Source organism: Ranitomeya imitator, chromosome 1, assembly GCF_032444005.1.
Source record: "Ranitomeya imitator isolate aRanImi1 chromosome 1, aRanImi1.pri, whole genome shotgun sequence".
Lineage (NCBI taxonomy): Eukaryota > Metazoa > Chordata > Amphibia > Anura > Dendrobatidae > Ranitomeya > Ranitomeya imitator.
The window spans coordinates 866302704-866316840 of NC_091282.1; the positions used below are offsets into that span (position 1 = coordinate 866302704).

The following is a 14137-nucleotide window of genomic DNA, read 5'->3' on the forward strand; positions in this document are numbered from 1 at the left end:
GAACCTGCCGCAGCAATCTGGGTCATATCATCGCCGGACCACCAAACTTACCCCGTGACTCTGCACCACCAGTGCTGATGATTTCTCCCAGGGTAAGCTGAATTCAGGACTGTAAGATGGATCCCCATTTGATGCATCAATTTCCCCCCCCCCATTTTTCTTCTGAAAATTTGGGGTGTGTCTTATGGTCCGATGCATCTTATAGTATGAAAAATACAGTAAGTGGTGCTTTAGGTCTAATGTTATCAAAAAAGGGCAATGAAACAGGTTGGGCTAGTAGTAAAACTAAAACCAATGTGGCCATAGCTTTTTTTTTTTTAGTAATGTCTGACTCTCCATGTCAGCTTCACAATAGGCAGGGCATAAAGACGAAATCATTTTTTCCTAAACTATTCTCTACATGGCTGATTCTTTTTGAGGTACATTGATTTGAGGTGATTTGGACAATTCACTATTATTGAAAAACATGTGCCAAGTTGATCTGTGTAAGTAGCACACAACGCAGCTCATCTATATTCTGTAGTGTTTGCAGATAACGCTCCTTAACACTTCAGCGGCAACTGAAATAGTCTGGACTGAACTGAAAAAGGCACTGATTGCCGGCATTAGCAAAATATTTGTCAGTTACATCTACTTACATGCGTTTTGCAGCAAATAGAATATTTTTATTACTGCAGTTATGATGACTGCATTTTACTGTGTAACGGCACTAGGGAAAGGCAAATAACCAGTGCAGTGATGAAGCGCTCACTAACAGCAGCCTGCCCAGCACCAGCACATAGCAGGTTCCATTTTATAGTCAGCGCATCGCAATGTAATTTGCCAGTCTGCCATGATTAAAATGCTAATCTATTTTCCAAAGGCACCGCAGAACAGGGTCAAGGCACACAATTAAAATCATCATTAAATTTCTTACTTTTTTTTCCATCCATGTCTGCGTGGATTTTGCGCGCAAGGAAACCAGCCTTGTAAACTGCAGCATTAGGATCATGGGGGATGTCCAGGAATGGGTTGCTGCTACTGCCAATCCGACTAACACTCTTGGATCCGGTACCATTGGATTTGTCATCATTGCTGTCTGATGGGGATTTCTTCATCGCATCAACATCATCTCTGTTAAGAAAAAAATTATTATGTCTTACATATATTCATATTCTGTAATATCCAGAACAGCTATCTATCTATCTATCTATCTATCTATCTATCCATCTATCTATCTCATATCTATCTATCTATCTATCTATCTAATATCTATCTCATATCTATCTATCTATCTATCTAATATCTATTGATCGATCATCTGTCATTAACTATAGATCTATCTGATATCGATCTATCTATCTCTCATATCTATTTATCTATATAATATCTATCTCATATCTATCTATAACATATCTATCTCATATCTATCTATGTATCTATCTATATACTATCTATCTCATATCTATCTACGGTATCTATCTATCTATCTATCTATCTATCATCTATTTATCTCATATCAATCTATCTCTCGTATCAATCTCATATCTATCTAATATCTATCTATCTCATATCTATCTATCTATCTATCTATCTATCTATCTACAGTGTCTTGCGAAAGTATTCGCCCTCCTGGAACTTTTCAACCTTTTCCCACATATCATGCGTCAAACATAAAGATGCCAAATGTACATTTTTGGTGAAGAATCAACAACAAGTGGAACACAATTGTGAAGTTGAATGAAATTTATTGGTTATTTAAAATTTTTGTGGAAATTCAAAAACTGAAAAGTGGGGCGTGCAATATTATTCGGCCTCTTTAACTTAATATTCTGTTGCACCACCTTTTGCTGCGATTACAGCTGCAAGTCGCTTGGGATATGTCTCTATCAGTTTTGTACATCAAGAGACTTAAAATCTTGCCAATTCTTCCTTGGCAAACAGCTTGAGCTCAGTGAGGTTTGATGGAGATCGTTTGTGAACAGCAGTTTTCAGATCTTTCCACAGATTCTCGATTGGATTGAGGTCAGGACTTTGACTTGGCCATTCTAACACCTGTATACGTTTATTTGTGAACCATTCCATTGTAGATTTTGCTTTATGTTTGGGATCATTGTCTTGTTGGAAGACAAATCTCCGTCCCAGTCTCAGGTCTTTGGCAGACTCCAACAGGTTTTCTTCAAGAATGGTCCTGTATTTGGCTCCATCCATCTTCCCATCAATTTTAATCATTTTCCCTGTCCCTGCTGAAGAAAAGCAGGCCCAAATCATGATGCTGCCCCCACCATGTTTGACAGTGGGGATGGTGTGTTCAGGGTGATAAGCTGTGTTGCCTTTACGCCAAACATATCGTTTGGCACTGTTGCCAAAAAGTTTGATTTTAGTTTCATCTGACCAGAGCACCTTCTTCCACATGTTTGGTGTGTCTCCCAGGTGGCTTGTTGCAAACTTTAAACAACGCTTTTTATGGATGGCTTTGAGAAATGGCTTTCTTTTTGCCACTCTTCCATAAAGGCCAGATTTGTGCAGTGTGCGACTGATTGTTGTCCTATGGACAGACTGTCCCACTTCAGCTGTAGATCTCTGCAGTTCATCCAGAGTGATCATGGACCTCTTGGCTGCATCTCTGGTCAGTCTTCTCCTTGTTTGAGATGAAAGTTTAGAGGGATAGCCGGGTCTTGGTAGATTTGCAGTGGTATGATACTCCTTCCATTTCAATATGATCGCTTGCACAGTGCTCCTTGGGATGTTTAAAGTTTTGGAAATCATTTTGTATCCAAATCCGGCTTTAAACTTCTCCACAACAGTATCCCGGACCTGCCTGTTGTGTTCCTTGGTCTTCATGATGCTCTCTGTGCTTCAAACAGAACCATGAGACTATCACAGAGCAGGTGCATTTATATGGAGACTTGATTACACACAAGTGGATTATATTTATCATCATCAGGCATTTAGGACAACAATGGATCATTAGAGATCCGCAATGAACTTCTGGAGTGAGTTTGCTGCACTGAAAGTAAATGGGCAGAATAATATTGCACGCCCCACTTTTCAGTTTTTGAATTTCCACGAAAACTTAAAATAACCAATACATTTCATTCAAATTAACAATTGTGTTGCACTTGTTTTTGATTCTTCAGCAAAAATTTACATTTGGTATCTTTATGTTTGAAGCATGACATGTGGGAAAAGGTTGAAAAGTTCCAGGGGGACGAATACTTTCACATGGCACTGTATCTATCTCATAGATATGAGAGGTGGATATTAGACATTAGAGACATATGAGATAGTTTGACTTATATTAGATATGAAATACATAATAAAAATGATATACAATTGGGATGGATAGATACGGTACATGTGAGATACATACAAGTGCTTCTCACTAAATTAGAATATCAAAAAGTTAATTTGTCAGTTCTACAATACAAAAAAATGAAACTCATATTATATATAGTCATTACAAACAGAGTGAACTATTTCAAGCGTTTATTTCTGTTAAACACAAAATCTGAACAAATAGGGTCCTCCCCAAGACGTAAACAAGGGTACACCATCAAACACCATGGTAAGTATCAGAATCTGACAATGTGAATGCAGATCTAACAGTAACATATTAACAAACGCAGGTAAGTACTCATAGTAAACTCACATTGGAAATCACAGATGAATTGATGGTGTCAGCCCTATCTAGTGAGCAAAAGAAGATCTGAAAAATAGTTTAACACCGTGCAAATAAGCATGGTCAACAGGCAGGAAGAAATGTTCTGTTTAAAATGACAGAGCCATTACCAAATGTGGTTCCAGCTGGAATAAGCTCAGAGAGCACTAGGCAGCCATATGACCCTTATGTGCAGCCAGGTGGAGCAGGCACCCCACACGTATCAACACTGACGAAGGCGCAAGCCGAAACGAGCGTCAGGGTGGACGCCACTCGGATGTAGGAACGCCATTGCTATGTAAGTTACCACACTAAGAGATTTAGTTTATTATGTCTTACACTATGAAGTGTCTTATCACGTATGGGTTCACTATGATATGAACATCTCTATATAAACTACGTCGTATATGGGAGACTTGTGGTATTTAAAAAAAAAAAGCATTGAGGGTTGCACTGGCACTATATTTATTAGGCACATTTGGACTCACTATTGCGATTTTGTTTTGAGTCTTCCCATATAATTATTAGCATATTGAACTGGACTTTGTTTCTTTCTTCCTATAACAATATACATCCTGAGTGTGCGTCCTATTTTTTACTGTTTTTTTGTATTTTACTTTTATTTTTATCTGGTATTTTAGTAAGATGTTTTACACCATTGTACTGATACCCCTGTTGCTATTATTATTTTCTTAATAATTTACTATATATATTATTGGGACGTTCTTTGGTCGGTTGTTTGCTTCTTCCTCCTCCTTCATTTAATAGTTTTTTTACCGATTGTCCCTTTATATAAGTCCAGACTATGTGGTCAAAACTTTGATAATATTGGTCATATATACGATAGACTTATATAGACCCATCTATAGACCTTACATATAATTCCTTGTTAACCTATTCTCACGTATCAACAATAAATAGTGTCTTCCTCAGGGGTGATGTTATAGCTGTGGTCAATACCTGCCTCTCATATGTACAAACAATAATAATTACCAGCTGACCCGTCTCACGAAGCATATGGAGAATCAAGTGCTCGGCGTTGCCGGTATGCATGTGCACAAGCGCGCAAGGATCCAATCAGGGCATCCATGTGCCGCCTCATATCTTCTACCATCTATCTCATTATATATCTATAATATTATCTATTTTATATCTATTTCTTGCAGGTGTGTGACTTTGTCGCTACAGAAAACCATACATATAGTAAGTATTCCTATAGTAAAATGAGCAAACACAGTAGAGGATAGCATAGACTCCGGTGCAATAGGATTCATCACTGCAGGTATAACAAATTCTGTACTGATATATGAGCTCTGCAGATCAGACATATATTTTAGCCATGCTCCTGCTTTTCTGCCTACACTGTTGGTGGGTTGCTGGCGTTATTGTCAGCAAATTGCTTAATTACTCGGTAGTTTAGAATGACATGTCTATGGAGCGGAGGCGTGCTGTGCTTGCTTCATTCTCTGGTGCCTTGTGCCTTATGTCGTGTATACTTCATATTCTACATGCATCCAGAATCCACTCCCTTATTAATTAAAGATGCCACTCATGAAATAACAATGTTGTAGCCTTCACTTCCACTAAACACACGTCTTGGCCACAGGTAGAGGAGTATTTTGACAATTGTTGATAGGCTCATGAAGAATTCCCTAGCGGTCACTAAGAGCTGTCGTCTAATTCTGGAGTTTTTGCTTCATGGGACATTTTTTGCTGCACAAATACTGGCATATTGATGGATTTACATTGTGTAACACATTTATCATTAGCTGCATGTGCAGGGCATTGCAGTAGCTTAGGCATCTACTATATAATTGACTAAGGGTCACTTCTGTCTGTCACAGATATTCATTGGTTGCGGCCTCTGTCTGTCATGGAAATCCAAGTCGCTGATTGGTCGCGGCAAAACAGCGTCCGCATACTCCCCTCCGGTCAGCGCTCACACAGGGTTAATGGCAGCATTGACCGCGGTGTAACGCACTCAGTTAACACTGTTATTAACCCTGTGTGATCAACTTTTTACTATTTATGCGGCCTATGCAGCATGAATAGTAAAAAGATCTAATGTTAAAAATAATAATAAAAAAAAAATCATTATATACTCACCGTCCGTCGGCCCCACAACAGGCCTTTCCCACTTGCGATGCTCCGGTAACTGGTCCATGCTGCGATCTCGCAAGATGATGACTGTTATGATCTGGTGGCCTAGGAGCAGCATGAGACGGACTCTGGAGAAGGTGGTCCCTATACTGACCGCAAACCCTGAACCTAGCAGCACAACTAGAAGTAGCCGTGGGGGGTACCTAACACTCCCTAGACCCCTCGGCACAGCCTAAGATCTAACTACCCCTAAAGACAGAACCAGGAAACCTATCTTGCCTCAGAGAAAATCCCCAAAGGATAGATAGCCCCCCACAAATATTGACTGTGAGAGGAGAGGGAAATAACATACACAGATATGAAATCAGATTTTAGCATAGGAGGCCATACTAGCTAAAAAGAAAGAATAGAACAGAGTACTATGCGGTCAGTATAAAACACTAGAAAATATCCACCGCAGAAAATACGAATCACCACATCTGACTAAAGACATGGGGGGTATATCTGCATCTCCAGAGAAATAGCTAGGCTGCAAAAAAATCCTTCACAGACTAAGCTGGACAAGACAAAAACATGAAAATGCACAAAGCTATAAGGTCCACAGCAGGTGGACAGCAAAAACAAAGCCAGGACTTATCTTTGTAGAAAAACACAGCAAACTGGAGAGACCAGCAGGGAAGTGAATCCTTCAAGAACAATGGACAACTGGCACTGACTAAAGGATCCTGCAAAGCTATATACCCCAGTCAGTTTTGCAATTAGTAGATACACCTGTCCACTCCTGCAGTCCAGGCACAACTGCATTACCCTCTAGAACCACCGGAGGGAGCCCAAAAGCTGAATTCACAACAGATGACGTAGCGTTCTCGCGAGACCGCTACGTCATCATCTCGCGAGACCGCAATGCACTCTTGGGACCGGAGCGCGCGAGGACCATCGGTAACCGGCCGCTTCGATCAGGAGGCTCCGGAAGGTGAGTATGTAACTATTTTTTATTTTAATTCTTTTTTTAAACAGAGATATGGTGCATACTACGTGACTGGGCAATATACTACGTGTCTGTGCTGTATAATACGTAACTGGGCAATGTACTACGTGACTGGGCAATATACTATGTGGCTGGGCAATATACTATGTGGCTGGGCAATATACTACGTGTCTGTGCTGTATACTACATGGCTCTATGCTGTATACTACGTAACTAGGCAATATACTATGTGGCTGGGCAATATACTATGTGGCTGGGTAATATACTACGTGGCTGGGCAATATATTACGTGGCTTGGCAATATACTACGTGACTGGCCAATATACTACGTAGCTGGGCAATATACTACGTGGACATGCATATTCTAGAATACCCAATGCGTTAGAATCTAGCCACCATCTAGTCCATAATAATAATAATAATCTTTATTTTTTATATAGCGCTAACATATTCCGCAGCGCTTTACATTTTGCACACATTATCATCACTGTCCCCGATGGGGCTCACAATCTAAATTCCCTATCAGTATGTCTTTGGAATGTGGGAGGAAACCGGAGTGCCCGGAGGAAACCCACGCAAACACGGAGAGAACATACAAACTCTTTGAAGATGTTGTCCTTGGTGGGGTTTGAACCCAGGACTCCAGCTCTGCAAAGCAACAATGCTAACCACTGCGCCACCGTGCCTCCCGTGCGAGTGGTCGTAACCATGGATCCCTAAGCTACTGCAATGCCCTATATGAGGTAAGAGACATAGCGAATCAGAAGAACTAGACTACATTTCTAATTGGTGGTATTTGCTAATATTATTATTATACCTACTAAATATTGGGATAGGATCTTGGAGATGGGAGTACCCTTTTAAGTATTTTAATACACTCACCAAACCCACTCTTCATTGGTAAGATTGGGGCAATAAAAAAAATGCCAGAGTGGTCCTTGAAGCTGGCTATACCCCTAATATAGCTGTTGGTTACATACTTGTTTGCAGGACAGTTACCTGTTCCAACTCTCCCAGCGACAAAAAAAAATTGAATTGGCCACATGTCTTCAGTAGAGAGGGGAACAAGCCTGCCCTGACTGTGGATTATCTTTTTAAGAACAAAAGGATCAGGCATCTCAACTCAAACTGCACCAACATCATTTTTAGGGGGGGGATTTGGGAAACCCCCATACACGTTAGATGGCTAATCAATCGGATGGCTGATTTCCTGTGTATGAGGGCCTTTAGTGTAACTGAATGTTATATATAGGTAGTTAAATAATATAACCAGTTCCAAGTATCTCACCACAATACACCCTGCCATAACTATGCTGTATGGACACTATTCAGACACTTCTCTGTGAGCCACGGCTTCCTGATTATTTTCAACTAAAAAAGACTGAAAGTCCTCCATACAATTTAGTTTAAATGGCTGGACATGTATTTATTAGGCTGTATATGTCCAATGTCAACCTAAAATTATTTTCATGATTTGAATTTTAGAAGTCACTATCAAAATGATGGTTTTTTTTTTTTTTTACAGAAAATATATATTTAAAAACTTTGGAGACTGGATCATCTCTGTGTGCTGAAGAAATATGCATTTTATTATAAAATAAATCACCTGGTCAATGGAGTATGAGCGATCATGCCACAAAAAGTATAAAAATGTCAAATTTCACCAAGGACATGTCTATTGTATCAGTAACCTCCAGGGATGTCCCTTCTTTTTGCAAATACCGTACATCTAATATGAGAGCAAGGCAAGAGCTTAATACCACTGGGAACTTGTAAATCTGCGAAGAATTGTTATATATCCACAAGACTTCTGGTTATGCCTCTACATAAGGTCACAAGATATATCTGATCTCTTTTAATCCAGCATTTCTTTCTAAAAATACTATCATCCTTCTGTATAAATCAACGTCTAGATTAAAAAGCTTGTTCAGCCTGGCAGAATATCACAGCTAATTTGCTTGGGTAATATTGATTGTGATTAAACAAATGTTGCGGATAAACCAATATTGTCCAAACATATTATACATACAGTACTTAACAAATGATTTGTAATGGATCATTTATCTAAAAGGAAACATTTCTTGGAATGAGAATGTGAAGAAAAATATTGTAAATGATGCAGATAAGCGTTTAATGTTTTATCCATTAGGGCTTAGGCACAGATGCTTTAGGAAACATGTCATGATTCTTTTTGAATTTTTTTTATAGATTTAATCTTCCAGAAAAAAAAAATCTGCATGCCATTCGGAAGAAATCAGTCTACAGTCGTGGCTCGATACAGGTCTACGTGAGCCCTCTTACAGGTTCATACAAAATATGGCCATATGCCACCATGTATAAAGAGCAATGGTAAATATTTCCTTTTAAACCTGTAGTCAAAGTCCAATATATGAAAGCAATACTAAACTAAATGAAATAATTTAGCCTAGATTCATACCAGTCTCTGGGGCTCTGTTAGGGTGTCACCATCATAAGGTCTAATAAAAAATCCTCCCAAAATAGCAAAGCTGGCATGGCTGTTGTTTTCCAGTTTGACGGTGGATGCAGGGACACAAAAACCCAAAGATTCTACAGGGTTGTGACAAGCCGTTGGTGTCGGTTAGGTAATGGAAACTAAAGCTGGAAATATGAGCTGAGATGTGAATCTAGCATTACTAAAACTGTAGATGTCAGATAAGATGATTTTATTTATTGGCCTATACATAAAAATATAGCATGCCTTTAAAGGGGTATTTTCAAGTTGGCTCTTGAGCAGCTCATAGCTCTGCAGTCTCCTTACTTTCTGGTTGCTCAGGGGAAGGCACTCCCTTTTGAGTGACCGTTCTAATGAGTAACTTAATTCCGTTACTACACATTAAAGGGAATCTGTCACCCCAAAATTCGCCTATAAGCTAAGGCCACCGCCATCAGGGGCTTATCTACAGCATTCTGTTATGCTGTAGATAAGCACCCGATGTAACCTGAAAGATGAGAATAACAAGTTAGATTATACTCACCCAGGGGCGGTCCCGCTGCGGTCGGGTCCGGTGACTCCCATCTTCATGTGATGACGTCCTCTTCCTTGCTTCTGTCGTGGCTCCTGTGCAAGTGTACTTTATCGGCCCTGATGAGGGCAGAGCAAAGTACTGCAGTGCGCAGGCACTGGGAAAGGTCAGAGAGGCCCAGCACCTGCGCACTGCAGTACTTTGCTTATAGGCAAATTTTGAGGTGACAGATTCCCTTTAACAGTCTGCCAGCATTTGCAGGGTTGGACACAGACCGAAGATGGCTCCTGAGAAAGAACAGTACATGGGTCCTTTGCAGTCCTTCTGCGCAGAAGCTTGAAGGGGAACACTGTTTGGATGACGAAAGACGTATGATCCACATGAAGCAAAGGAAGATGGCATGGCAAGAAGAGAGGAGGAACTGTACAGTGACACCTATTGGACCAGCCCGCACTGTAGGTGAGTATAATGAAAGGTCTTTCTTTTGCCTTGCAGGGTGAATTGGAGTCATATGTGTGTGTATATATATATATATGTCTATCTATAATATAACGCTGGGAGCGTCACTCTGTCCGAAGCCTCTATAGACTGCGCAAGCGCAAGCGCAGTCTGGGCCTCACAGAGCGACGCTCCCGGGAGATCGCGGTGTGCGTTCACACTGAACACACACAGCGATCTCCACCGCAGAAGCAGGGACCGCCAGGAGGGTGAGTATCGGCCTATATTCACCTGTCCCCGTTCCATCGCTGAGCGGCGCCATCTTCCCGGTCTTCGGTCTGTGGCCTTCAGTTCAGAGGGCGCGATGACGCGCTTAATGCGCGCCGGCGCCGCCCTCTGACTGAATAGTCACGGCCAGGAGACCGGGAAGATGGCGCCGCTCAGCGATGGAACGCCGGACAGGTGAGTATAGTAAGTGCTGGGGGGCCTGAGCTGGCGGCGATACCGGCACCTGACCCCCACAGCGCGCCGGTGTCCCCGCCTGCTCAGGCCCCCCAGCACTTGGCGCCGAGCGGGTCAGAGGCAGTATGGGGACGCAGAATGGAGCAGCACATAAGGATGGGGACGCAGGATGGAGCAGCACATAAGGATGGAGACGCAGGATGGAGCAGCACATAAGGATGGGGACGCAGGATGCAGCAGCACATAAGGATGGGGACGCAGGATGGAGCAGCACATAAGGATGGGGACGCAGGATGGAGCAGCACATAAGGATGGAGACGCAGGATGGAGCAGCACATAAGGATGGGGACGCAGGATGCAGCAGCACATAAGGATGGGGACGCAGGATGGAGCAGCACATAAGGATGGGGACGCAGGATGGAGCAGCACATAAGGATGGGGACGCAGGATGGAGCAGGACATAAGGATGGGGACGCAAGATGGAGCAGCACATAACAGTATGGGGACGCAGGATGGAGCAGCACATAAGGATGGGGACGCAGGATGGGAGCAGCACATAAGGATGGGGACGCAGGATGGAGCAGCACATAAGGATGGGGACGCAGGATGCAGCAGCACATAAGGATGGGGATGCAGGATGGAGCAGCACATAAGGATGGGGACGCAGGATGCAGCAGCACATAAGGATGGGGACGCAGGATGGGAGCAGCACATAAGGATGGGGACGCAGGATGGAGCAGCACATAAGGATGGGGACGCAGGATGCAGCAGCACATAAGGATGGGGACGCAGGATGGAGCAGCACATAAGGATGGGGACGCAGGATGGAGCAGCACATAAGGATGGGGACGCAGGATGGAGCAGGACATAAGGATGGGGACGCAGGATGCAGCAGCACATAAGGATGGGGACGCAGGATGGAGCAGCACATAAGGATGGGGACGCAGGATGGAGCAGCACATAAGGATGGAGACGCAGGATGGAGCAGCACATAAGGATGGGGACGCAGGATGCAGCAGCACATAAGGATGGGGACGCAGGATGGAGCAGCACATAAGGATGGGGACGCAGGATGGAGCAGCACATAAGGATGGGGACGCAGGATGGAGCAGCACATAAGGATGGGGACGCAGGATGGAGCAGCGCATGACAGGATGGGGACGCATGATGGAGCAGCACATGACAGGATGGGGACGCAGGATGGAGCAGCGCATGACAGGATGGGGACGCAGGATGGGAGCAGCGCATCACAGGATGGGGACGCAGGATGGGAGCAGCGCATCACAGGATGGGGACGCAGGATGGGAGCAGCGCATCACAGGATGGGGACGCAGGATGGGAGCAGCGCATCACAGGATGGGAGCAGCGCATCACAGGATGGGGACGCAGGATGGGAGCAGCGCATGACAGGATGGGGACGCAGGATGGGAGCAGCGCATGACAGGAAAGGGAACGCAGGATGGAGCAGCACATGACAGGATGGGGACGCAGGATGGAGCAGCGCATGACAGGATGGAGACAATATACCAATATAAATGCTCGCCACCCGGGCGTAGAACGGGTTCAATAGCTAGTATATATATATATATATATATATATATATATATATATATATATATATATATATATACATATATATATATAGACATATATATATATAGACATTTTATATATATACATATATATATATACAGTGGGGCAAAAAAGTATTTAGTCAGTCAGCAATAGTGCAAGTTCCACCACTTAAAAAGATGAGAGGCGTCTGTAATTTACATCATAGGTAGACCTCAACTATGGGAGACAAACTGAGAAAAAAAAATCCAGAAAATCACATTGTCTGTTTTTTTAACATTTTATTTGCATATTATGGTGGAAAATAAGTATTTGGTCAGAAACAAACAATCAAGATTTCTGGCTCTCACAGACCTGTAACTTCTTCTTTAAGAGTCTCCTCTTTCCTCCACTCATTACCTGTAGTAATGGCACCTGTTTAAACTTGTTATCAGTATAAAAAGACACCTGTGCACACCCTCAAACAGTCTGACTCCAAACTCCACTATGGTGAAGACCAAAGAGCTGTCAAAGGACACCAGAAACAAAATTGTAGCCCTGCACCAGGCTGGGAAGACTGAATCTGCAATAGCCAACCAGCTTGGAGTGAAGAAATCAACAGTGGGAGCAATAATTAGAAAATGGAAGACATACAAGACCACTGATAATCTCCCTCGATCTAGGGCTCCACGCAAAATCCCACCCCGTGGGGTCAGAATGATCACAAGAACGGTGAGCAAAAATCCCAGAACCACGCGGGGGGACCTAGTGAATGAACTGCAGAGAGCTGGGACCAATGTAACAAGGCCTACCATAAGTAACACACTACGCCACCATGGACTCAGATCCTGCAGTGCCAGATGTGTCCCATTGCTTAAGCCAGTACATGTCCGGGCCCGTCTGAAGTTTGCTAGAGAGCATTTGGATGATCCAGAGGAGTTTTGGGAGAATGTCCTATGGTCTGATGAAACCAAACTGGAACGGTTTGGTAGAAACACAACTTGTCGTGTTTGGAGGAAAAAGAATACTGAGTTGCATCCATCAAACACCATACCTACTGTAAAGCATGGTGGTGGAAACATCATGCTTTGGGGCTGTTTCTCTGCAAAGGGGCCAGGACGACTGATCCGGGTACATGAAAGAATGAATGGGGCCATGTATCGTGAGATTTTGAGTGCAAACCTCCTTCCATCAGCAAGGGCATTGAAGATGAAATGTGGCTGGGTCTTTCAACATGACAATGATCCAAAGCACACCGCCAGGGCAACGAAGGAGTGGCTTCGTAAGAAGCATTTCAAGGTCCTGGAGTGGCCTAGCCAGTCTCCAGATCTCAACCCTATAGAAAACCTTTGGAGGGAGTTGAAAGTCCGTGTTGCCAAGTGAAAAGCCAAAAACATCACTGCTCTAGAGGAGATCTGCATGGAGGAATGGGCCAACATACCAACAACAGTGTGTGGCAACCTTGTGAAGACTTACAGAAAACGTTTGACCTCTGTCATTGCCAACAAAGGATATATTACAAAGTATTGAGATGAAATTTTGTTTCTGACCAAATACTTATTTTCCACCATATTATGCAAATAAAATGTTAAAAAAACAGACAATGTGATTTTCTGGATTTTTTTTTCTCAGTTTGTCTCCCATAGTTGAGGTCTACCTATGATGTAAATTACAGACGCCTCTCATCTTTTTAAGTGGTGGAACTTGCACTATTGCTGACTGACTAAATACTTTTTTGCCCCACTGTATACTGTACAGACCAAAAGTTTAGACACACCTCATTTAAAGATTTTTCTGTATTTTCATGACTTTGAAAATTGTACATTCACACTGAGGACATCAAAACTACGAATTAACACATGTGGAATTATATACTTAACAAAAAAGTGTGAAACAACTGAAATTATGTCTTATATTCTACGTTCTTCAAAGTAGCCACCTTTTGCTTTGATGACTGCTTTGCACACTCTTGGC

General features: G+C 42.7%; 1 protein-coding gene across 5 annotated transcripts in view; it reads right to left on the reverse strand.

The window, feature by feature from the left end:
- PSD3 (pleckstrin and Sec7 domain containing 3) overlaps window positions 1–14137 on the reverse strand; it is an 835030-nt gene that overhangs the window by 138422 nt on the left and 682471 nt on the right. For all 5 annotated transcript variants that reach the window (XM_069742411.1, XM_069742393.1, XM_069742401.1 and 2 more), the window contains one exon: window positions 917–1113. In XM_069742411.1, the coding sequence (XP_069598512.1) occupies window positions 917–1113 (197 nt within the window). The remainder of the gene's footprint in view (window positions 1–916; window positions 1114–14137) is intronic.